Genomic DNA, 26,781 nt, shown 5'->3' on the forward strand with positions numbered 1-26,781 from the left:
TTGAAGCCAGAAATTTTACCAAATCTATCCATTTCCTTTATTATTACCAGCAAAGAGAAATGTGGATTGTAATAGAAAACAAAATATCATCCGCAAATAGATCTTAAATTGTACATGGTCTACAGTAATCCCTCTGATGCTTCCATTATATCAAATCACCTTCACCAAAGGCTCCATAAATAGAGTGAATAGCAAGGGCAATAATGGGCAGCCCTGCCTTGAACTTCTGCTGAGTTCAAAGATGTCAGAATAAGAGCCATTAACTTTAATTCAGGTCCGGGGGGAAGTGTACATAGCCTTCAGCCATGTTTGAAAGTTGTTCCAGTCCCACCCTTTGCAAAACTTTAAATAAAAATCCCCAATAAACCCAGTCAAAGGCTTTCTCTGCATTCATAGCTAATAGTACCGCTGGGGTCCCATCCACTTGTGCGCACCACATCAAGTTGATTATTTTGCGAATGTTGCCTTCAGCTTGCCTACCTGGTATAAACCCTGATTGATCCAGGTATACCAATTCTGGCAACACCCGATTCAACCAACTAGCCAGAATTTTTGCTAGGACTTTTTTATTTTTTGAAATTGCATTGTTTATTTTCAAAATCAAATATAAGTTGTTTTCTCAACACAGTGCTTATCCTTCACATACACATAGCATTATTCAAGAAGAAACGTATAGAACAATATTTCCCCACGCCACCCTTCCCAAAATAACGTGCTTGATACAACTAGTAATATCTTGTAATCCGTACATAGCCCATTTATCCATGAATACTTCTCTAGACAAATATTCAGTCAACATTAGCGAACACAACTGACTTAGCAAGTTTATAAACTTCAGGAGTTCTCTTCCTGCTATTTAAAAAATGGATTCAAAATCTTATGAAAATTAGATAGTTGATGATTCTTAATTGCTGTTAATTTATTTAAGAAGCATGCTTTTTCAATTCTGTCTATAACATTTTCCAGAGTTCGGATATCACTTGATTTCCAGTATAAAGCTAATTCACAACGAGCGGATATGATTTGATGAGTTAGACCATTCGTGAGCAGATATATCTGGTGGAAAATTTAATAAAACATGTATAAGGGTTAATGGCACATGCTGGCCTAATACCTTATCTATAAAAGTAAACACAGCCTCCCAGAAATGAACAATTTTAGGGCATCCCTACCATATATGCCAAAAAGTACCCCTTTCCCCGCACAATTTCCAACATAAATCACTTTTATGTTATGCATTCGATTTGGCGTGAGGTGCCACCTCATTAATATCTTATAACTATTCTCAGAGTCGCTGAGATAGAGCTCCGCTTTGTGTTTAGATATATCAGATCCCACGCACCAGTCAAATGCTTTCCCAATTTTTTTTTCCCAGGCCTCTACATAAGCTGCCTGAGATCGCAGGGAATTACTAAGGAACCCATACAGATTTGAAATCATACCATCCCCGTTTTCTGCTGAATTACACCAGTGCTCAAATTGTTTTCCCCATTCTCAGATCCTCTTCCACTTTTTCCGCTGCCATAAAATGTCGTAATTGTAAATAATAAAATACATCCTCATCTCGCAAATTATATCTCCCTTTCAAATCCAGAAATGATAAAGGCCCCTGTTCCCCGAGTTTTTCAAGCTTGTTATCCCCTTTGCTATCTAAAATCTATATTGTTGCTGGGAAAGCCCCGGGAGGAATCTGATATGGTTTATTGACGAGCTAAAAAAAATATCGGTGGTTGCCTATAAAATGTACTTTCCATCTTTGCCATAGCAACAAAGTATGATTAGTGGTTAGGGAAGTGCTCGTTACATGCCTCCAGGTGTTCCGTGGCTGCCAGACCATCGTCCAGAGGGGCATGTGTCCCACCTGTGCCTGCTCCTCTTGAACCCAATTTTTAGGTTCTCTTACTCTGTGCCAGTCTAGGAGAGCTCGTAATTGTGCCACCACAAAATACCATCTGAGGTTTGGCACTCCCAATCCACTGTGAAGTTTGTTGATACATCACTGATCTCGTTATCCTCGGGGGTTTATGTTTCCAAATAGATGCAAATATTCGGTGTTGCCAACACTTAAGCATAGAGGTAGGTATATGAATGGGATTGATTGAAAAAAATAATTCAATCTTGGAAGTACATTCATTTTAACAGAGGCAATTTGCCCTAACCAGGATAGATTATAAGGGGCCCAGACATCAAAATCTCGGCTGATTGCGCGCCAAAGGGGTTTATACTTTAAATCAAACAAATTGTCATAATGATTACTAATCCATATTCCCAAGTATTTAATTCTGCTCTTTTCCCACTTAAAGGGAAAGGTTTGTTTTGTTTTGTTTTAGTATCGGTAGCTGTTCTTCACACATGGTTATATCGAGAACATATTTTTCATACCACTGCAAAACAGTCCAAATATTCTTCTGTTTCAGGCACTCCACGAAATCAAAGGTTGCACCTGTGTCCTCTGTTGTTCAGGTCTTCCAATTTATCCTGCAAAAGCTTATTTTCCTGGGCAAGTTCACCATAAACTGATTCTAATCTCCCTATTTATTCTGCTTGTCCATTCAGGCGTGTGTCACAGTCATCAACGCGACACCCGATGTCTGCCATTTCTTCTTTCATCTCCAAGGTTAGGCCCATCAGATCTGATTTTTATTTTGCGCATTTTGCTGCGCAAATCGTAAAACCATTGCCTAAATTCGGCTCTGCTCGGGAGGTGTGGTTGTTGCGTTTCTGGGACTTCACCCTCAGGGTTCATTGCCATCACGTAATCGTCCTGCTCCATGGAAGCCTCTGGCTGATCAGGCCCCATCTCATTTTCAGTTAATTTTGAATAAGAAAATTGCCGGAGGTCCGGATTTTTCTTCTTGGTTGTCATTATTGCTGATCCAGAGAGCTTCTGTGCCCGCTGGAAGTGAGAAACGGTGTAGGAAGGCAGGGTTTATTTGCTCTTTTGCTCGGGAAGACTGAGCTCGAGTTCAGGCGGCCATCTTCTCCAGTGGCCACACACCCCCTCCTTTGCTAGGATTTTTAAATCCAAATTTAATAGTGAGATGGACCGACAGGAGCCACATAGGGACTTATCCTTGCCCAGTCCGGGCCCCATCGAAGGAGGCAAAAACCGGGTTTGTCAACAGTTCATTGTAGACAGGGGATTAACAGATCCCGATATTTCTTATAGAAAAGACCAGTAAAACCATCCAAGTCTGGGGCCTTATTAAGTTTAAGGGTTGATATAGCAGCAAAGATTTCACCTTGTGTGATCATCCCATCTAATTTTCGTGACTGCTCTTCAGAAAGAGCAGGTAGAGAGATCCCCCTCCAAATACGTATCTATATCTGCATCTGGTAGAACATATTCACTGGTGTATAATTCTCTATAGAATTGAACAAATCTATTCCTTATACTGACATTATCAGAGACTAGTGCCCCTTGCCCATCTTTAATTTTCAGGATTTGGCTTTGAGAGATCTGTTGGCGTAGTTGCCAAGCAAGCAACTTGCCAGGTTTATTGCCTCCGACATAGCAGGCCTGTTTAATTTTATTGAACGGAATTGGATGTCCCCATATAGAAGGGCCTGCAGCTTCTTTCTTTTCCTATCAAATTCCCTAAGAATTTTGTGACCCCCACAAGACTTATATCTCTGTTCTAGTTGCTGAATAGACCTCAGTAGTTCTGATTTCTCCTTCTGAGATTGCTTCTTCAATTTACCACGGAGAATAGCTTTAAAACAATCCCAGAGGGTATCAACCGACACATCCCCAGTATCATTATACTGGAAATATTCTTTAATATCATCCTGGACCGTATCACATATCTGTTTGTCTGAAAGCAGTGAGTCATTCAATCTCCAATATTTTCTACCTTGTTATTGCTGCAAGCAAAAGGTGCCAAAAATAGGAGCATGGTCTGACCACGAAATCGGCCTATACCCACAGATCTACAACCTTGAGCCCATGTTCTACTGCCTAGCCACATATCTATTCGAGAGTAGGACCCATGGACTCTAGAATAGAAGGTATGGTCTTTTACTGTGGGGTGCCCCAATTGCCGTATAAATTGCAGTCCCCAGGATTCTTGAAGTACTTTCAAACAGAATCTGTTTTCAGACTATCTCCAGAGAAGGGGCTGTTATCCATATTGGGATTTAAAGAAAGATTAAAATCCCCTCCCAACAAGACATGACCCTGTAGCATATAGCTTAAGGTGTGTTCAAGGCATACAAAAAATTCCCCTTGATTTATATTAGGGACATAAACATTGATTAAGGTCACTAAAACTGTATCAGCCGAATTATTAAAGCTAAATATTGCCTCATCTCTCTTTCCTTCACTCCAGTACTTTAGCCCTCAGGTCCTTGGAGAACATGATGCCCACTCCCCCTTTTTCCATTCCCCAGTGGAGAGGCCAAAAATATCTGAGGAAAATTTCTATTCCAGAGAAGACGTTCCATCTCTCCTAATCAAATGAGTTTCTTGTATAAAAAATATAGAAGCACGTCTAGCGTTAGCTTCCTCAAACAAAAGTTGTCTCTTCCGGGATAGGTTGAGACCGTTCACATTTACAGAGAAGTGTGTTACCAACCATTGAAAATACACACAAAAAAACCAATAAGCCCACCCCACAACCCTCGTTATACTATACTCAAAACACTCAAATTTCCTCCCTCTTCCCCTGCCTTTCCATACCTCTCCAAAACCCAACAACCCCCTACCCTGGTACCAAAATGCTGGTGAGGATAAATACCTCTCTAACCATGAGGAATGATGCTCCCTAATATGGCCTATTAAGGCTTGAACCATAACTAGTGATTGTACTGATAGATATACCAGCTTGCATTGCCTGCAACACCACCAGGTGCAAACTGGTAAAAGTCAGAGCATATTAGTTATATGAAAATATTGATCCACAAACTTTGATATAAGTAACAAAAGCCAGATTTTCCCAGTTGAAAGGGACAAGTGGTGGCAAACAAATAGCAACTAGACGCCTTCAACGCTTCTCAAGTGCCAGAGCCTAGCATAGCAGGATCATTGCTGGAATTTCTCCTCAGCCGCTTGCCTCCTTTACCAATTTGCTGCCATCAGGTTGTTTCCCTTCTCGGACCAGGCTAATTATTGGTTTTGGCCACTTTAATTTCAATATCTTTCTGCCGCACTAAACTCTCTGCTGACTCAGGCGTGCATGCCACAAGGGTATGGCCACTGATGGTGAAAGATAGTCTGAAGGGGTATAGCCACTTATATCTAACGTTTTCAGCCCTCAAGGAATCCGTGATGTTTTTCATAGCCTTACGTCTTTGCAGAGTAAGGGCTGAAATGTCATTAAATATTTGTAATTTCATCCCCTTCCAGGAGATAGTGCCCATAGATCTTGCCTTCTGCATGATGGCTTTCCTAGCATGTACTCAAAAAAAAAAAAAAGGGGGAAACCCAAACATCAATTGAAAAACAAAGGCCACTAATGTGAACAATAATTAAAGTCCTATTACGTTAGAATTTTTAAATTTAAATTTTTAAAAATCTTATTTAAAATGTTTTCTAAAGTGTCAGCAAGCCAGACAGCGTGTTCATCTTTCAATGAACTGCCCGGTCTATTCAAGCATCTACCTTGTTTCTTTTTGTAATGTGCCAAATTGTGTACGGAGATGTGCCAAATAAAGTTTAACCAAATTTTTATAACAGTTCCCAATTCCTGATGGTTATTTATCTCAAACATCGCCCGACACGGACGGTGTTTCGTTTGGTAAGCTTCATCAGGGGTCCATTCTAGGGAATTAATTCCGTTTGTCGTTGACAAAAGAACGCTGAGACCTGTGTGGTCCATTGAAGCATTTATATGGCCATTTTGACCCATTAGACAAACGGAATTAATTCCCTAGAAGCTTACCAAGCGAAACACCAGCTGTGTTCTAAATATCAAAATCACAGAACATATAGAAAGACATGGTTTAATGGAACAAAGTCAGCATGGCTTTACCCAAGGCAAGTCTTGCCTCACAAATCTGCTTCACTTTTTTGAAGGAGTTAATAAACATGAAGATAAAGGTGAACCGGTAGATGTAGTATATTTGGATTTTCAGAAGGCGTTTGACAAAGTTCCTCACGAGAGGCTTCTAGGAAAAATAAAAAGTCATGGGATAGGTGGCAATGTCCTTTCATGGATTACAAACTTGCTAAAAGACAGGAAACAGAGAGTAGGATTAAATGGACAATTTTCTCAGTGGAAGGGAGTGGGCAGTGGAGTGCCTCAGGCATCTGTATTGGGACCCGTACTTTTCAATATATTTATAAATGATCTGGAAAGAAATAAGACAAGTGAGGTAATCAAATTTGCAGACGATACAAAATTGTTCAGAGTAGTTAAATCCCAAGCAGATTGTGATAAATTGCAGGAAGACCTTCTGAGACTGGAAAATTGGGCATCCAAATGGCAGAAGAAATTTAATGTGGATAAGTGCAAGGTGATGCATATAGGGAAAAATAACCCATGCTATAGTTACACAATGTTAGGTTCCATATTAGGAGCTACCACCCAAGAAAAAGATCTAGGCGTCATAGTGGATAACACATTGAAATCATCGGTTCAGTGTGCTGCGGCAGTCAAAAAAGCAAACAGAATGTTGGGAATTATTAGGGAATGGTGAAGAGGGGCGGATTGGCCTATCGGGGATCTAGCATCCCCCGGTGGGCCGATCGCTCCAGTCACGAGCCACGCTCGGCAGACCACGTGATGTGTCCTGGGCCTGCCTGGGCGGCGAATACCCGGGCCGGTCCGACATCATGAATCCGCTGCTGATGGTGAATAAAACAGAAAATGTCATAATGCCTCTGTATTGCTCCATGGTGAGACCGCACCTTGAATACTGTGTACAATTCTGGTCGCCGCATCTCAAAAAAGATATAGTTGCAATGGAGAAGGTACAGAGAAGGGCGACCAAAATGATAGAGGGAATGGAACAGCTCCCCTATGAGAAAAGACTAAAGAGGTTAGGACTTTTCAGCTTGGAGAAGAGATGGCTGAGGGGGGATATGATAGAGGTGTTTAAAATCATGAGAGGTCTAAAATGGGTTAATGTGAATCAGTTATTTACTGTTTCGGATAATAGAAAGACTAGGGGGCACTCCATGAAGTTAGCATGTGGCACATTTAAAACTAATCGGAGAAAGTTCTTTTTCATTCAACGCACAGTTAAACTCTGGAATTTGTTGCCAGAAGATATGGTTCGTGCAGTTAGTGTAGCTGTGTTTAAAAAGGATTGGATAAGTTCTTGGAGGAGAAGTCTATTAGCTGCTATTAATTAAGTTGACTTAGAAAATAGCCACTGCTATTATTAGCAAGAGTAACATGGAGTAGACTTAGTTTTTGGGTACTTGCCAGGTTCTTAATCAGATGACCCTCAGGCTGAGGGTGACCAAAGGTAACAGATTGCCGGAGGATAAGAAGTTGGCATGAAAACCTTTCTCTGCTCATCCCCGGTTCTGGGAATCGAGGTGTTTCTGCTCTGGCAGACCCGCTGGATCCTCAACAACGTGCCAGCCCTTGAGTAGGCAGCCGTCCTTTTGAGTTTCCGGAAAGTCTTCTAGAGGTGAGTCCGCCCCAGGAGCGGGTGGCATCAAATCTTCCCAATAAGTCAGGCCAGTCCACTCCTCGCCCTTGGCAATAGGGGGCAGGTTGTCTTTTTTTACGAGGAGTTGACCAAACTCACCTCCGACCAGTGGGTACTACAAATCGTCAGGGAGGGTTACGCCGTAGTTTTTTCAGCCTCTCGTCAGTCTTTCTAGAGTTGTGCTGTCTTTCCCACAGCAAACAGGGAGCCATCGAGGAGACCCTTCAAAGGATAAGTCTGGAATCCGTGACCCCTGTCCTGGTTTCGGAGCAGGGACAGGGGAGGTACTCTATCTATTTCGTGGTCCCAAAGAAAGAAGGAACCTTTCAATCCATCCTAGACCTCCAAAAGATCAACAGGAGTTTAAAGGTACTGCGCATCCAGATGGAGACGATGCGGACCCTGATAGCGGCAGTCCGGAAAGGGGAGTTTTTGGCGTCTCTGGATCTCATTGAGGCCTATCTGCACATCCCCATTTGGCAGGTCCATCAGACGTTTCTTCGCTTCTAGGTGTGGAGCGCACTGTTAACCTGCATTTGGACGTGCGTTTTCGACGAGCTAGCTTTACCCCTTATTCAGTAAGGGGTAATAGCGCGTCGAAAACGCGCGGCCAACCCCCCCGAAACTAATAGCGCCCGCAACATGCACATGCATGTTGATGGCCCTATTAGTTATTCCCGCGCGATACAGTAAGTAAAATGTGCAGCCAAGCCGCACATTTTACTTTCAGAAATTAGCGCCTACCCAAAGGTAGGCGTTAATTTCTGCCAGCACCGAGAAAATGTACACCCTCCGACTTAATATCATGGCGATATTAAGTCGGAGGTCCCAAAAGTTAAAAATAATTTTAAAAAAATTAATTTAAAATCGGCCCGCGGCTCACGGGTTGAAAACTGGACGCTCAATTTTGCCGGCGTCCAGTTTCCGAACCCATGGCTGACCGCCACCGCTCCTGTCAGAAAAGAGACGCTAGGGACGCGCTAGTGTCCCTAGAGCCTCTTTTTACTACGGGCCCCTCATTTGCATACAGGCCAATACTAAATCGCGTGCACAGGAGAGTTGCTTGTGCGCTCCGGGAGAGTGGGCGCTCGCCCACTCTCCCGCGACTTTTACTGTATCGGCCCATAAGTGTGGCATAAGCCTAACATTGCCCATTCCTCAGCAAACACCATCCCAACAGTAAAGTATGGGGGTGGCAGCATCGTGTTGTGGGGATGCTTTTCCTCAGCAGAATCTAGGCATCTTGTTAAAACTGAAGGACTGATGGATGGTGCAATATGCAGGAAGATATTGCAAGACAACCTGCTTCAGTCTGCTAAAAATCTAACTTGGGAGAAAATTCACCTTTCAGCAGGACAATAATCCCAAGCACAAGGCCAAAGCAACACAGGAGTGGAACAACAAAAAGGTGAATGTTCTGCAATGGATAAGTCAAAGTCCAGATCTCAATCCAATCAAGAATCTGTAGCACTAATTGAAAGTTGCAATCTATAAACATCATCCAAGCAACTGAACAACCTGGAGCAAATCTGCCAGGAAGAATGGACAAAAATCACTCCCAAACAGTGTGCAAAGCTGGTATTATCCCAGGACAAGCAGGATGCTAGTCCTCACATATGGGTGACATCGGTAATGGAGCCCTATGTACGGAAAACTTCTTTAAAAGTTTCTATGAAACTTTTGACTGGCACCGGAGTGCCTACTGAGCATGCCCAGCATGCTATGATATTCCCTGCCACAGGGGTCTCTCTTCAGTCTTCTTTTTTCCGCGAAGCCGTTAGCATCGCGGGCTATTAGGAGTCTTGAGGTGATTTTCACCTTGTACGAATTTTGAAAAAATTTGATTAGCCGCAGGGGTTTTTCGATTCTTGTTACCGTCGGTAACTTTTTTCTGTTATCGATTCCCGGCTGGGAGCGATAACTCGGGGGTTTTTGCCGTCGACGGCCGTCCGGCGCCATGGCCTCCGGCTTCAAAAAGTGCCCTAACTGCACAAGAACTATGTCGATTACCGACCCACATTTTGAATGTGTTCTTTGCTTAGGCAAGGACCACAACATTCAAATGTGTAAATCTTGTGCTGAAATGACCAGTAAAGGTCGTCGTTTAAGGGCTGAGAAAATGGAACAACTTTTCTCCATAACACTACTTCCACGGGCATCGACGTCAACGCAGTCTTCTCCATCGGCTTCCGTTCGCCAGCTTCTGTTGAAGAAAAAACACCCAGAAGCGGGAGACGCCTCGACTTCATCTCAGTCAATATCATCGAGGGCATCGACTGCTGGAAGCGAAAAACAAAAGGAGAAGCATCGCCATCGTCATCGACGGCGGCAGGAGACGATGGCCGAAGAGACTTCCGCAGGTACGGCCTCTCCGGCAAAGAAAACCCGGACGGAGGTAGAGGCTCCAAGGCCTACTACAGGGTGTTCCCCACCGATATCGGTGCCGGGTCCCGAACCTCCTCAGGGCTCTGAGGAGGTATCGCCTCCACCGCCTCCCTCTACAGCTGCTCTGTTTTCACCAGCTGCTAGAGTGGAACTTGACTCACTGATACGTCAAGCGGTGCAACAAGCTCTACGAGAGGCGATTCCACCATCGATGCCGGTGCCATTACCATCGATGCCCGTTCCGTCGATTCCGAGGTCACCGACGATGGCAGCGGATCCGGAGACGATTCCTACCCCGGTACTGTCACCGATGCCGCATACGCCTCTACCGGTTCCTTCCTCGGTGCCAGCGATGCCAGCACCGGTTCCACCGGGGGATGTCAACATCCTGCATCCAGTATTTAACAAACTGGACTCACTTCTGGACATTCTGACCAAACAACTACCAAAGGATCCAGTTCCAGGACCATCTGGTCTACCAAGGCAGTTGCCACTAGACCCTGTCCCAGGCCCATCAGGAGTACCAAGGCCTGTTAGGCCTCGCACGCCTGTGCCACCACATCATGATCCTGGTGATTCTTCCTCTGACTATTCTTCGGATGAAGAACTATTCTCAGAGCCCTCTCCGCCGGATGATCATAGAAAGTCTCCACCAGAAGACCTTTCATTTACTAATTTCGTAAAGGAAATGGCAGACACCATCCCCTTTCCTATCCAGACGGAAGTAGATGAGAGGCAGAAAACTTTGGAAGTCCTTCAATTTGTGGACCCTCCCAAAGAAATGTTGGCAATCCCGGTCCATGAGGTTTTTCAAGAACTACAGCACAGAATTTGGGAGCACCCAAGTTCTGTACCGGCGGTGAACAAGAGGGCTGAAGCCACGTACCTGGTACAACCTACTCCAGGATTCCAGAGGTCTCAACTGCCTCACCAATCAGTGGTGGTTGAATCTGCCCAAAAGAAGGCAAAAAGGCAGAAATCACATGCTTCCTTACCACCTGGAAAGGAAAGTAGATTCCTGGATAATTTAGGAAGAAAGATTTTCCAGGGTTCCATGCTGGTGTCAAAAATTTCTGCTTACCAGCTTTATATAAATCAATACCAAAGAAACTTGTGGAAACAAGTTCAGGAACTCACGCTTTCTCTTCCAGAACAGTTGCAGGAGCCATTCCTAAACATCATACACAAGGGCCTTGACTCTGGCAAGCATGAAGTTCGGGCAACTTATGATTGCTTTGAGACAGCAGCAAGATTGTCAACATCAGGCATAGCTGCGAGAAGATGGGCTTGGCTAAAGGCCTCGGATCTTCGCCCAGAGGTTCAGGAGCATTTATCTGATCTTCCATGTACCGGGGATAACCTTTTTGGGGAAAAGATTAAGGAAGCTGTGGCAACCTTTAAAGGACCACACCGAAACCTTAAAACAATTATCCTCTCAGCCTCCAGAACCTCAAAGTTCCTCCAGGAAATTTCCCAGACGTGACTCTCGCCGACCATACTACCGTCCACGTCGGTACTATCCCCCAACTGGTAGGCCAAGGGCCAATCGCCCAACACAACGCCAACAGCCTAGGCAAAGGCCAACAAGACCTCAGCCACCTCCACAAACAACAACTACTTCTGGTTTCTGAAAAGCCCCAGAGAGCAGCAGCTACATCAACCTGTTTCAGGAAACACCAGTAGGAGGTCGCATACAGTACTTCCACAACAATTGGACCTCCATCACCACCGACCAGTGGGTGTTATCCATCATAACTCACGGTTACAGGCTGGATTTCTTAACTATCCCAAAAGACAATCCACCACATCACTCTTACACAATAAATCAACATTCCATAATTCTTCAAACAGAATTATCCAACCTTCTGAGAGCCAGGGCTATAGAACCGGTCCCTGGGCCTCAAAAGGGCAGAGGATTCTACTCCAGATATTTCCTCATTCCAAAGAAAACAGGAGGCCTTCGACCCATTCTAGACCTCAGAAATCTCAACAAATTCCTGAGAAAGGAAAAGTTCAGAATGGTATCCCTAGGCACCATTCTGCCTCTTCTTCAAAGGGGAGATTGGCTCTGCTCTCTGGATCTTCAAGATGCATACGCTCACATCCCCATCTATCCTCCTCATCGCCAGTACCTGCGCTTTCGGATACTAAATCAGCATTTTCAATACAGAGTGCTGCCGTTCGGCCTTGCATCAGCACCACGAGTATTCACAAAATGCATGGCTGCAGCAGTGGCACACCTCCACAAGCACAGAGTGCACGTGTTCCCTTATCTGGACGATTGGCTCATCAAAAGTCAATCAAAAGAAGGAGCTCTCACTTCTCTCAAGCTCACCATCCAAGTGCTTCACTCCTTGGGATTCCTCATCAACTACCAGAAGTCCCATCTGCCACCAACTCATCTGATACAGTTCATAGGTGCAGAACTGAACACTACACTAGCAACGGCTTTTCTTCCAAGAGACCGTGCGCAAACACTTGTCCAGTTGGCTCACAATCTTCGCAAACCATTCCAGGTAACCGCTCACCAATGCCTCATTCTTCTAGGGCATATGGCTTCCACAGTTCATGTCACTCCCATGGCCAGATTGACCATGCGCCTACTGCAATGGACACTCAAAACACAGTGGATACAAGCCACTCAACCAATGTCTACTCCCATTCATATCACACCAGAACTCAGATCTGCACTCCTCTGGTGGACATCAATGGGCAACCTGCTCAAAGGCCTACCTTTCCAGCAGCCAGTTCCACAAGTGACTTTGACTACAGATGCATCCACCTTAGGATGGGGAGCGCACATTGGTCATCTAAAGACACAGGGCAAGTGGACTCAGCTCGAAGCCTCTTTTCAAATAAACTTCCTAGAGCTTCGAGCTATACGCTATGCGCTACATGCGTTCAAGGACTGCCTATCACACAAGACTGTTCTGATCCAAACGGACAACACAGTAGCCATGTGGTACATCAACAAACAAGGAGGGACAGGTTCTTATCTCCTTTGTCAAGAAGCAGCACAGATTTGGGACTGGGCCCTCACACACTCAATTTTTCTACGGGCCACCTACCTAGCGGGCATCCACAACACAGTAGCGGATCACCTCAGTCGTCAGTTCCAACCGCACGAATGGTCATTGGATCCAGCAATAGCATCCAAGATTTTCCAACGCTGGGGTCAACCGACGATAGATCTCTTTGCATCTCAACTCAACTACAAAGTGAACAATTACTGCTCTCTCCTCTGGCAACAAAACAGCCTACCAAAGGACGCGTTTGCTCGCCATTGGACTTCAGGCCTGTTATACGCGTATCCACCGATACCACTCATAACCAAAACTTTAGTGAAACTACAACAGGACAAGGGAACTATGATACTCATAGCCCCATATTGGCCTCGACAAGTATGGTTCCCCACACTGCTAGATCTATCAGTCAGGGATCCAATTCGCCTGGGAGTAGCTCCCAATCTCATAACTCAGGAACAGGGTCAGTTGTGCCATCCCAACCTTCAATCCCTGTCCCTAACAGCATGGATGTTGAAAGCTTGATCTTACAGCCACTCAACCTTCCATCCGCTATATCTCAAGTACTTATAGCTGCACGTAAACCTTCCACTAGAAAGAATTATTCCTACAAATGGAAACGGTTTACGCTGTGGTGCAATCAGAAAGATTTAGATCCTTTCACTTGCCCCACTACCTCGCTACTAGATTACCTTTACCACCTCTCAGACTCTGGTCTTAAGACATCATCTGTAAGGGTACACTTAAGTGCAATCTCAGCTTACCATAGCAAGCTGGGGGATGCAGCTATCTCCACACAGCCTCTCGTCCGTAAATTCATGAGAGGCCTAACTCACATTAAACCTCCAGTTCATTCCCCAAGCATACAATGGGATCTGAACGTAGTACTCACTAGACTTATGCGTTCTCCTTTTGAACCCATAAATACTTGTGACCTTAAATACCTTACATGGAAAACGGTTTTTCTCATAGCCATTACATCTGCCAGAAGGGTCAGTGAACTACAAGCACTAGTCACATATGAACCTTTTACAAAGTTCCTCCATGACAGGGTAGTCCTTCGGACACATCCAAAATTCCTTCCTAAGGTTGTCACGGAATTTCACTTGAACCAATCAATAGTTTTACCTACATTCTTTCCTAGGCCTCACTCTCACCAGGGAGAAAGAGCTTTACACACTTTGGACTGTAAGCGTGCCTTGTCCTTCTATTTAAACCGCACTACAGCCCAAAGAAAATCCAGTCAGCTGTTTGTTTCCTATGATCCAAACAAACCAGGTAAAGCAGTGGGTAAGCATACTCTGTCAAACTGGCTAGCAGATTGCATACAGTTCTGTTATGACAAAGCAGGCCTTACTCTTCAAGGGCGAGTAAAAGCACATTCAGTCAGAGCAATGTCAACCTCAGTAGCACACCTTCGCTCTGTACCTAATCTAGACATTTGTAAAGCAGCAACATGGAGTTCTCTTCACACCTTTGCAGCCCACTACTGCTTAGACAAAGAAGGAAGACAAGATTCAGCATATGGACAGTCCGTCTTAAAGAACTTGTTTCCAGTATAACCCCAACTCCTTCTACATCCAACCTGCTGTGATTTCGGCTGATTCATTTCAATAACAATACCTTACGGTCACTTCAGCACAAAATGACTCAGCCTCTAGCTTGCTAATCACCCATATATGAGGACTAGCATCCTGCTTGTCCTGGGATAAAGCAAAATTGCTTACCTTGTAATAGGTGTTATCCCAGGACAGCAGGATGTAGTCCTCACGAAACCCACCCGCCACCCCGCGGAGTTGGGTCCGATACGTTTTATTATTTTATTTTTGGCTAACGCTTATTGCTACAAAACAAGACTGAAGAGAGACCCCTGTGGCAGGGAATATCATAGCATGCTGGGCATGCTCAGTAGGCACTCCGGTGCCAGTCAAAAGTTTCATAGAAACTTTTAAAGAAGTTTTCCGTACATAGGGCTCCATTACCGATGTCACCCATATGTGAGGACTACATCCTGCTGTCCTGGGATAACACCTATTACAAGGTAAGCAATTTTGCTGAAGCTTACCCCAACAAACTTAAAGCTGTTATTGCAGCAAAAGGTGCTTCTACCAAGCATTATCTGAAGGGGTTGAATACTTACACAAGCAGCATTTTTCAGTTTTTAATTTCATTTTACAAAAAATGCAGATAAATAATGAATTGTGACTTTGAAAATTTACTTTATGAGCATACTGGTTTGCAATAAAGATACTGTCTGGAACAATCTGTGTCATTTGTAATCCACACAAATCTGATATTTTAGGGGTCAAATACTTTTGTAAGCCACTGTATATAAAACAGAGACAATGAAATCCACAGCATCATGTAGAACACAAACATGAACATACAAATACAATGGGACAAAATCATAAATGACTGAGTATTTAATATACAACAAAGATCACAAAGACTGGGAAACATAAAGCAAAGTACACTTTTCGTAACCAGAAGCCTCTTGGAAAAGATGTCGTCAACTTCTTTTTAAACTGCTTTAGATTAGTAAGTAATTAGAGGCATTAGATATTTATTTATTTTTATTACAAGAATGAGTTCTATAATGTCAGGCTTGCTACTGAGAAAACCTGGTCCCATGTTTCATTTAAAAGGGTGCAGACCTGGAAAGATTTTCATGACTTTTTGTCTGAAGACAAAAAAGCGCCTTTAAGAAAAATGGGATATTCTAGTATGTGGGAGTGAATTTTGGAGTTGTGGATTAGTTGAAGTAAATGGTAGTGCGTGTATATGTGGTAGATATGGATGGGTTCATCAGGGTTGCGTTGGGAGGGAAGGAGGATGATGCTAACTGGAAAAATGAGTCTTATCTGATATTTGATCTTGTCTGAATTAAAGCCCTGTAACACAGTTTTAAGGATTTACTTTGTTGTTACAGAAAATTCTTTCTAGTACATCTTTTGTATTATGTTCTTTTCAGAAAAAATATACTGACATGCATAAGGAGCGATATCCTATAAGTTAGGGGTTCCCAAACCTGTCCTAGGGATTCCACAGCCAGTTAGGTTTTCAGGATATCCACAATGAATATGCATGAGATAAATTTGCTTATCATGGAAACTCAGTATCTCATGCATATTCATTGTGGATATCCTGAAAATCCAACTGGCTGTGGGGTCCCCAGGACAGGTTTGGGAAGCCCTGCTATAAGTGGTCAAGATCTACAGCTGGCTTTTCTCACAGGACAAGCAGGATGGTAGTCCTCACATGGGTGACATCATCAGGATGGAGCCCAATCACGGAAAACTTCTATCAAAGTTTCCAGAACTTTGACTGGCCCCTACTGGGCATGCCCAGCATGGCACTAACCCTGCAGCCAGCAGGGGTCCCCCTTCAGACTTCTTTTTTCCGCGCTGCAGTAGCCTCGCGGTTTAGGAGCTCTGGAAATTCCTGACAGGAATTTTCCTCCCGGAATTAACTAACATTAAATTGCCCCACAGGGGTCCCTCCTAACTTCTCTCTAGCCGCGGTACTCCGGTAAGTTTTTTGACAGTTTTCCGTTGATTACCATCGAGTTTAGCCCTTGCGGCCTACTGGCTGTCGTCCATCCCGCGGCTAGATTTTTTTCTATGGCCATGGCATCGGGATTCCTCCGGTGCCCGGACTGTACTCTCACCATGTCTATCACAGACCCTCATGGCGTCTGTGTAATGTGTTTAGGCCGGGAGCATGATGTCCTGACTTGCACCAAATGTGCCCTCATGACACCCAAAGGTTGCAAGGCAAGGATGGAGAAGATGGGACTCCTCTTCCGTGCTCACACCCCGACGCCGTCCATCACATCGACGTCATCTGAACCGGCACCGTTGACGTCGCACCAGCATCGACCACCGTCCGGTGACCGTCCGCCATCGACGTCTTCACGGCCATCGGCGCCCGTTACTCCCCCTCAGGATCGAGGGGATCGTAGGGAGAAACATCGCCATTGGCATCGTAAGACTCGGACCATCGAGGGAGCGAAATCATCGACCGAGCCACCGTCTGAGCCACCGTCAAAGAAGCCCTGTCCAGGAAAGGCACCGACTATTCCTGCGACCGGGTCATCGAGGCCACCCTCATCCGATCGGGGTTTTGGAGCTGCGATTCTGCCTATAAAGGTGGTCCCTCCGGCTATGCCCTCTGCCTCCCTCTTCTGTTCTGGAGCCGGGGCTGCTTGCTCCAGGTCTCTGAGAAGAACTGGACCAGCTGGTCCAGGAGGCCATCGACAAGGCGATGCAATGACTCCAGGTCCCTTCGGCACCAACACCAGCACCGATTGTGGAACCAGTCATCGACCCGATTCCAGCAGCACTGGCACCGCTGCTATCCCGGATGGAGGCGCTCATAATGGCCCTTCCACCAGTGATTCCCGGGTCTCCGATGGCTCCGGTGCGCTCCCCATTGACAGCTTCATCGGGAGGAGAAACACCGTTCCGCATCTCTCCTTCGGGAGTTTTGCCTCAACCATCGATGCCAATTCGTCCCTCGCCACTGATTCATTCATCAGGTGCGATACGTACGTCGGCGCCTTCGATACCGGCACCGATGCCCTCCAGGCTGTCTACGGTGCCCCCGGTGATTCCTTCGATTTTCTCTGAGCCTCGGCCGGGGCCTTCGGGTATCCAACCCCCTTCTCGTCCTACAGGTCAGTCTGCTGAACCTTATGACACCTAGGGTGATGATACTTTAGACACTGATGACTTACCTTAACCTCCCTCTCCTACTGAAAGTAGAAAGCGTTCTCCTCCAGAGGACCTTTCTTTCATTAATTTTGTGAAGGAAATGTCTGAGTTGGACCCTTTTCAGCTTCAGGCAGAGCAGGATGATAGGCACCAGATGATGGAGTTGCTCCAGTTCCTGGATGCCCCTAAAGTGATCACTTCCATTCCCATTCATCAAGTTCTTCTTGACCTCCTCAAAAAGAACTGGGAAAACCCTGGATCCATTGCCGCAGTCCATAGAAAAGCTGACACTACCTATTTAGTGCAGTCAGCCCTCTGCTTTCAAAAATCTCAGTTCGACCACCACTCAGTTGTGATAGAATCGGCTCAAAAGAAAGCAAAAAGGACGAAGCCTCACTCATCTACCCCTCCTGTTAAGGAACACAAGTTCCTAGACAATATTGGTCGACGAGTGTTCCAAGGGGTCATGCTCATCTCCAGAATTGCTGTATATGACCCAATACAATAGGGTCATCTTCAAACAGATACAGGACTTCTCTGAAACCCTGCCTGAACAATTCCAAGACCAGCTTCAAATCCTTGTCAACAAGGGGTTTGAAGCAGGAAAGCATGAGATAAGAACAGCTTATGATATCTTCGACACCTCTACTAGAGTGTCTGCAGCTGCTATTTTGGCAAGACGATGGGCCTGGCTCAAATCTTCTGACCTTCGCCCAGAAGTACAAGACAGGCTATCTGACCTACCATGTGTAGGAGACAATCTGTTTGGTGAGCAGATCCAGCAAATAGTGGCTGAATTAAAGGACCATCATGAGACCCTTAAACAGCTCTCATCGATACCTTCCGACTTCCCCTTAAGACAGCCCTTCAGGAAGGACTCTAAGAAGTCATTCTTCCGTCCAAGGAAGTACTATCCTCCACCAGCAAGGTCCCGAACTACGAGACCTTATCAAAAGCCTCAGCCTCGCCAGGCCCAAAAGCAAAAGCCACAAGCAGCTCCCCAGCTGGGGCCTGCTTCCGGTTTTTGACTTTCACTTGGAGAGCAGCAGTCTGATTCCTCTGCCAAGCATACCAGTGGGAGGTCGATTGTGCCACTTTCACAACATGTGGCAATCAATCCCAACCGACCAATGGTGCTAGTAATCATTGCTCATGGTTACCACCTAAACTTTCTTACTCTTCCACCGGACTCACCACCTCTGCAGGCGTGGAGAGTATCCGATCACTCTGTCCTTCTGGAGCAGGAGGTTTCCCTTCTTCTCCAGTTAAGAGCAATAGAACCCGTCCCACTCTCGCAGCAAGGCCTAGGGTTCTATTCCCGGTACTTTTTGATCCCCAAAAAATCTGGGGGGCTTCGTCCAATTCTAGACCTACGTGCTCTCAACAAATACCTCCAGCAGGAAAAGTTCAAGATCGTAACCTTGGGCTCGCTTCTACCTCTTCTACAAAGAGGAGACTGGCTCTGCTCTATGGACCTCCAGGACGCATACACACACATTGCGATCACTCCAACTCATCGCAAGTACCTCAGGTTTTTAGTAGGCGAAAAGCACTATCAATATCGAGTGCTTCCTTTCAGCCTAGCGTCTGCACCACGAGTCTTCACCAAATGTCTCGTAGTTGTAGCAGCTTTCCTCAGGAAAGAAGGTGTGTACGTCTACCCCTATCTGGACGACTGGTTAATCAGGGCTCCAACCCAGCAAGCCGCTCAGTCGTCCCTCGATTTCACTCTACACACTTTAATTTCTCTAGGATTTCTTGTCAATTATGAGAAATCCTATTTAACCCCATCTCAAAACTTGTCGTTCATTGGAGCAGACTTGGACACTTTACAGACAAAAGCCTTTCTACCTCGACAACGAGCGCTAACACTCGTGGCCCTCGCTCACCAGTTGCAGTCTCAACATACAGCAACAGCTCGCCAATTCCTCGTCCTGCTAGGACACATGGCGTCCTCCATCCATGTTACTCCAATGGGCCCAATGACCATGAGACTCATGCATTGGACTCTGAGGTCACAATGGATTCAAGCTGTTCAGCCTCTATCGACCATTGTCCACATCACCAACTCACTCCGTCTGTCTCTTGCCTGGTGGAAAGATCAGACCAATCTCCTCCAGGGACTGCCTTTTCAAGTGCCAGATCCTCAACTCATTCTCACCACCGACGCTTCCAACCTCTGGTGGGGAGCCCAAGTGGACAATCTACAGACATAAGGATCTTGGTCTCCACAGGAAGCCAAACATCAAATAAACTTCCTAGAACTTCGAGCAATGCGATATGCTCTCAGGGCTTTTCAGGAACGCCTATCAAATCACGTCATCCTGATTCAGACGGACAACCAGGTGGCCATGTGGTACATCAACAAGCAGGAAGGCACAGGCTCCTTCCTCCTGTGTCAGGAACCTGCGCAGATTTGGGCGGAAGCGCTCTCCCACTCGATGTACCTCAGGGCCACCTTCTTGCCGGGAGTGGACAATGTCTGGGCAGACAAACTGAGTCGCGTCTTCCGGCCACACGAATGGTCTCTCAACCCCTCGGTAGCGACCTCAATCTTTCGCCAATGGGGATACCCCCAGACAGACCTCTTTGCGTCCCCTCAGAACCACAAAGTGGACAATTACTGCTCCCTCATTCGGAGCGAGCGCTCTCAGCCCAGAGATGCATTCTCCCTCTTGTGGGCAACTGGTCTGCTCTATGCATTCCCTCCACTTCCTCTTCTTTCGAAGACTCTTGTGAAGCTACGTCAGGACAAGGGAACCATGAACCTGATAGCACCTCACTGGCCGCGCCAAGTGTGGTTTCCCATACTCCAGGATCCTATCCATCCACAGGCACATTCCCTTGGGAATGGACCCGCATCTGATCACTCAAAACGACGGAAGGCCTTGTCCCTGATGGCATGGATGTTGAACGGTTAATCCTTCAACCACTTAACCTTTCAGATTCGGTTTCTCGTGTCCTGATTTCTTCACGGAAGGCTTCCACAAGAAAATCTTATTCCTATAAATGGAAAAGGTACACATCATGGTGCACTTTCAGTCCCTTGATCCCTTTTCCTGTCCAATCCCAAGGTTTTTGGACTATCTCTGGCATTTGTCAAAACCTCTTCCAGCAGAATGCATGTCAGTGCAGTAGCCGCCTTCCACAAAGGTGTCGGGGATGTCCCTATATCAGTACAACACCTCGTAACACGATTTTTAAAGGGCTTGCTCCATATCAAGCCACCTTTACGTCCTCCGGCCCCTTCTTGGGACCTTAACCTGGTTCTTGGTCGGCTCATGAAACCACCATTCGAGCCTCTTCACTCCTGTGACCTAAAATATCTCACATGGAAAGTGATTTTCCTATTAGCTATCACTTCAGCTCGCAGGGTTAGTGAGTTACAGGCCCTAGTTACCTATCCGCCTTACACTAAACTCCTGCAGGACCGGGCGGTATTGCGCACTCACCCTAAGTTTTTACCCAAGGTAGTTTTGGAGTTTCACATTAATCAATCCATCATACTACCTACCTTTTTTCCCAGGCCCCATCCCAATCCAGGGGATCAGGCTCTGCATACCCTTGACTGTAAACGGGCTCTAGCTTTCTATCTAGACCAGACCTGTCCCACTCATGCTGCCCGATTGGCCGGTGCTGGGCAAGCCTTGCCCAGCACCGGCCAATCGGGCAGCGTGTCTTCGCTCGAGTTTCTTTCCTACCTACCTACCAGTTCCGCCTTTCGTGGTCTTTTTCAGGGGTCCCCAACCACCGGTCCGCGGGAGTTTTTTGCCGGTCCGCGGCGCGCGCTCCCGGTCCGTCCGCTGCCGTTGCCGCTGGGCTGTCAGCACGTTCAAGCCCAGCGGGAACGGCAGCAGTGTTAGAAGCTGTGGTACCCGCGGCTGGCCTTTTCTTCTTCCCGCGCCTGCACCCCCCCTCCCGTGACCCGGAACAGGAAGTGATACACGGAGCGGTGCGCGGGAAGGAGAAAGAGCCGTGCCGCGTCGGCTGCAGCGTCGGTCCCCGAGCAATTGAAGCAGCCAGTAATCAAGAAAGGAGTCAGCAGCATGAGCCTCCCGCGGCCGATGGGATTCTTCTTTCTTGGCCTTCGGGGGTTGCTGCAGCTCCCATTTGTGCTCCGGTGGGGGGGGGAGAGGAAGTGAGAAAGAGAGAGAAGCAGCCAGACAGCCTGTGTGTGATTGACTGGTCAGAGAGCTGATGTGTGTGTGTATGTGAGAGACAATGAAAGTGATTGCTCAGGGAGATGACTGATGTGTATGTGAGAGTGTGAGACATTAGTCAGGGAGGTGACTGATGTGTGTGTGTGTGTGAGAGAGAAAAAGCATGGAAGTGAGAAGTCTGGGTATGTGGGAAAGCATGAGCGTAAGAAGCCTGGTGTTGTGGGAGTGAGAAACCTGGGTGAGTGTGCATGCATGAGAGAGAGAAACTGCTTGGTAAGGTGACGGTGTGTGTGAGAGAAAAAGACTGGTGTGTGTGAATGTGAGAGAAAGAATGTGATTCAGAGAATGAGAAGCCTGTGCAGTGGAGAGCGAGCATGGAAATGAGAGAGAGACTGGTGTGTGTGTAACAGAGAGAAAGTGATTATGGGAATGAGAAGCCTGTGCATGTGAAGAGAGTGAGCATGAGAGTGAGAAACCTGGGTGTGTGTGAGACAGCATGGGAGGGAGAAGCCTGTATATCTGAAAGAGAACTTGGGAGTGGGAAGCCTGTGTGTGTGTGTATGCATGAGTGAGATCAGGTGACTGGTGTGTGTGTGAGAGAGAGAGAAATAAAGTGATTATGGGAATGTGAAGAGTGAGCATGGGAGTGAGAAACCTGGGGGTGTGTGAGACACATCATGGGAGGGAGAAGCGTGTATATCTGAAAGAGAACATGGGAGTGAGAGACTGGTGAGTGTGTGTGTGTGTGAGAGAGAGAGAAAGAAAGTGATTATGGGAATGAGAAGCCTGTGCATGTGGAGAGAACAAGCATGGGAGTGAGAGACTGGTGAGTGAGTGTGTGGGGGTGTGTGTGTGTGAGAGAGAGAGAGACAGAGAAAGTGATTATGAAAGTGAGAAGCCCATATATGTAAGAAGAACACAGGAGTGGGAAGCCTGTGTGTGTATGGCATGAGAGAAACTGTTCAGGAAGGTGACTGGTATGTGTGCCAAAGACTGTTTGGGAGATGATTGTGTGTGAGAGACAGAAACTGGTCATGGGGGCATGACTGGTATGGTGTGTGTGAGAGAGACATGGGCACTAAGGAAGAGGACCATAAGTATAGAGCTTAGCTTCTGCTGCTTCTGGTGTGTGCCACGGCCTGCAGGGAAGGGGAGTAGGACAGCTGCTGGAGGGGGTAAGTAAAGATGGCTTTAAGTTTATTTTTCTTGACTGCCATTTTAATTGTGTGATGTCTGCTTTTTTGAAATATTTTATTGGTGTTTGGAGAATGTTTAATAGTTTTTATGAGTTTTTAATTGTTGGATGTTATTCTGTTCATAGCTGTTTTGAAACATTTATTCTGCTTATTAGTATAGTTTTACAATTATTTCTGTGTGGGGATCTATAGCTGCTTGCTATTCTGTTTTCCTAATAAGAGGTGTATTGGTTTTTAGGACCTGATTTAATATTTGTGGTGTTGCCTTTTCATAGATAGGGTTGCTCCTGTTTTGTATTCCATAATACAGGTGTAACTGTGTGTGGATTAGTTTATGTGCATTACTACAGATCCTGGGAGTATGTTAGGTCGGTTCTGTGTCTGTTACCGAGATGAGATATTTTGCTAGCATGTAAGCGTTTGTATCGGTCTTATTTGTTGTGTTTTCTCAGAGGACATGCATTGGTGGTAAACTGCTGTCTTTTCATAAGTAGGGCTATTGAGAACTGAGTTAATTATAGTAGTCCGGCCCTCTAAAACCATCCCAATTTCTCATGCGGCCCCATGGGAAAATTAATTGCCCACCCCTGATCTAGACCGTACACTTGCCCATAGGAAGAGCACTCAGTTATTCATCTCTTTCCATCCCAACAAATTAGGGCAACCTGTGGGTAAGCAGACTCTCTCCTCCTGGTTGGCGAACTGCATATCTTTTTGCTACCAGCAAGCAGGCATTCCTTTTCAAGACCGTGTTAAAGCACACGCTGTGAGGGCCATGGCGGCTTCAGTAGCACACCTCAGATCGGTGCTGCTTCCTGACATTTGCAGGGCTGCCACCTGGAGCTCTCTCCATACCCTTCGCAGCCCACTATTGCTTGGACAAAGCCGGAAGACAAAATTCTATCTTCAGCCAGTCTGTCCTGCGTAACCTATTTCCAATGTGACATACCAACACCCTTCCGCCTGCCCGGCAGGGTTCAGGATGCCCTCTACCAAATTCCACCCCAGTTGTTGTGCCTGTTGCACGCCGTGGGTACATTTGGTGCATGTTTGGACATCCTCAGCTCGGTACTCACCCATATGTGAGGACTACCATCCTGCTTGTCCTGTGAGAAAGCAAGTGTTGCTTACCTGTAACAAGTGTTCTCACAGGACAGCAGGATGTTAGTCCTCACGAAACCCACACGCCGCCCCGCGGTGTTGGGTTCGTAACGTTTTGTTGTTTTATTTTTTTGGCACTGCCTGTAGCTATCAAATAAGACTGAAGGGGGATCCCTGCTGGCTGCAGGGTTAATGCCATGCTGGGCATGCCCAGTAGGGGCCAGTCAAAGTTCTAGAAATTTTGATAGAAGTTGTCCGTGATTGAGCTCCATCCTGATGATGTCACCCACATGTGAGGACTAACATCCTGCTGTCCTGTGAGAACACCTGGTACAGGTAAGCAACACTTGCTATATCCTTAGCAGAGTGGATGAGAATAATTGGGCACAATGGGTTTCCTGTCAATATCTACCATGTTACTTGCTTTGCTTTCTTCATTTGCTATTGTACATTTGAAGCAAAACTAAAAAGAGCATGACCAAGAAGAGTGATCACTTTCTAGAGTGGAGAGAGCGATTTTTTTTTTTTTTTTTTTTTTTTTTAAATAAAATTTTTCTGAACATTTCAAAATAAAGTATTACAAGTTTGCCGGGAAAGTAGCCGGATACCACCTATCACATTACAACATAAATGATTCAGTACATTAAGTAATAAGATCATACATCTTACCAGATCTGCCAGGATGTAGTATAATTCTGAAGCTTGAAGTAAAACAAATGTAATTACCAGATGCTACTCTTGACATATGCAAGTCTTAGGGGGCATGTAGTACATTGATTTGACTAGACAATAACCCTGACATTACCAAACATATGAACTAGGAGCCACCCTGATACCTCTTAAGATTTTTCACAAATCCCACAATACTAGTTTAACAGAGCCATTCACCTCGTGACCCACTTTCTGTAGAAAAGGTTCCCACATTTTAGGGACATTAGCTGTAAAGTAATAAATTCCATAACCATTCTCACACAGGAGGAGCAGAGGTGGATCTCTCGTGACAGGCCATGTTCCTTCTAGCAGCTACCAACATATGGCTAATTAAGCTAATACCTTTTTTAACCAAACAAAACTTCCTGATAAGGCATATCTAGAAGAACCACTAGAGGATCTAAGGGTAATTCAGTGCCTGTGAACTGATGTATCCATGATAAGATTTCTGACCAATAAACTTATATTTTGGGTCATTTCCACAAAATGTGATAAAAGGTTCCTTTCCCCCCACATTCCCACCAATAATTATATCCCGTGAGACCACTCTTTCTTAATTTGAGGGGTAAAGTACCATTGATATAAAATTTTAAATCTAGATTCTTGACTAGTGACACAGAGAATTACCCTTTGTGATAAGAGCAAAGATGAACACCCAAATTTCATCTGAGATACTCCTACAAGCAATGGACTCCCACTTACCTTTACCTTCTTTAGCGTATCTTCTGTCTTTGAGAGCAGTAGATTATAGTTTAGAATGAAATTTTTATGGAGTTTTTTTTTTCTGCTTGCTCTTTTTCATGTACAGGTGCGTAACGATGAGGGAAAAATGATTCGGTTCCACTGTAAGCTTTGTGAATGTAGCTTCAATGATCCCAATGCTAAGGACATGCACTTAAAGGGACGCAGACACCGGCTACAGTACAAGGTCAGAGGTGCAAATGGGTCTCTTGTGCCTTTCTATTTAGAGAACTTCTCCAAAAGAAACGTAATGCTAAGTTTAAATCAGGGATGCAACATAAAGCATCTTCCCTTATCTTAATATTAAGGGGAAGGGGGGAAGAGCCCTAGGGGAAAAATCAGGAAATATGAAATTTTCTTTTAAAATCCTGATCATTAGCTATAGTTTGGCTGGCGGAGATATTGGAAGCTTGTCAATAGCACTGTGACTAAATTGACCCAGCAAGATTTTGAGGGGGTATGGGTTGGGTTTTTTTTAGGGATGGTTCCGACAGGGAACGGGGTGGTTCCTACAGAAAATAGTCTTTTAATGCCACAGGGCTAATTTTATATTGTGATTTTTTTTTTTTTTAAATAATTTTTATTGCTATTAATCAAAACATGGAGAAAACAGTATAAACAAGAGACTGAAATGAAACAGCATTATGCATTATAACTCATAATGGATAAAGCAAGATATAGAAATATATTATGAGATGCATAGTTCAGTACTTCCCCTCCCCCCCCTATCATGCTATATGAATAAAGTAAAGCCATGTCATGTCATTAATAGTCAATTGAAAAGTATATGGAGTGATAAATGTCCAAGTAAATGTCCAACAGTAAAATTAATACGTTGAGAAAGTTAGTTGTCTCCAGGATATGTAAGGATCCCAAATAAGATGAAATTTAGGTAGACGATGATATTTAAACGCTTTAGACAATTTGGCATGCTTCCTAAAGCCCACATATTCTGTGGGTTTCTTTCCTCTATATAAGGAGATAGGGACACCAACACATTGGGAAAGTGATGCTTCAAGAGAAAATGGATTTGTTTGTTCGACTGCTTTGATAGTATGCTTTTTAAATTGTTGGTAATGTACTTTTCAGTACACCTTTCTAGCTCCAGTGTTTGCTTTTCAATTTGAGAGCTGCTATAATCCTATGAATAAGA

At 45.3% G+C, this 26,781-nt stretch overlaps 1 protein-coding gene across 5 annotated transcripts in view; it reads left to right on the forward strand.

Annotated features, from left to right (window-relative positions):
- Positions 1–26,781, forward strand: part of ZFR2 (zinc finger RNA binding protein 2) — a 397,475-nt gene that overhangs the window by 262,720 nt on the left and 107,974 nt on the right. For all 5 annotated transcript variants that reach the window (XM_029614304.1, XM_029614303.1, XM_029614305.1 and 2 more), the window contains one exon: positions 25,696–25,815. In XM_029614304.1, the coding sequence (XP_029470164.1) occupies positions 25,696–25,815 (120 nt within the window). The remainder of the gene's footprint in view (positions 1–25,695; positions 25,816–26,781) is intronic.

The sequence above is a fragment of the Rhinatrema bivittatum genome, chromosome 8 (assembly GCF_901001135.1).
Source record: "Rhinatrema bivittatum chromosome 8, aRhiBiv1.1, whole genome shotgun sequence".
NCBI classification, from domain to species: domain Eukaryota; kingdom Metazoa; phylum Chordata; class Amphibia; order Gymnophiona; family Rhinatrematidae; genus Rhinatrema; species Rhinatrema bivittatum.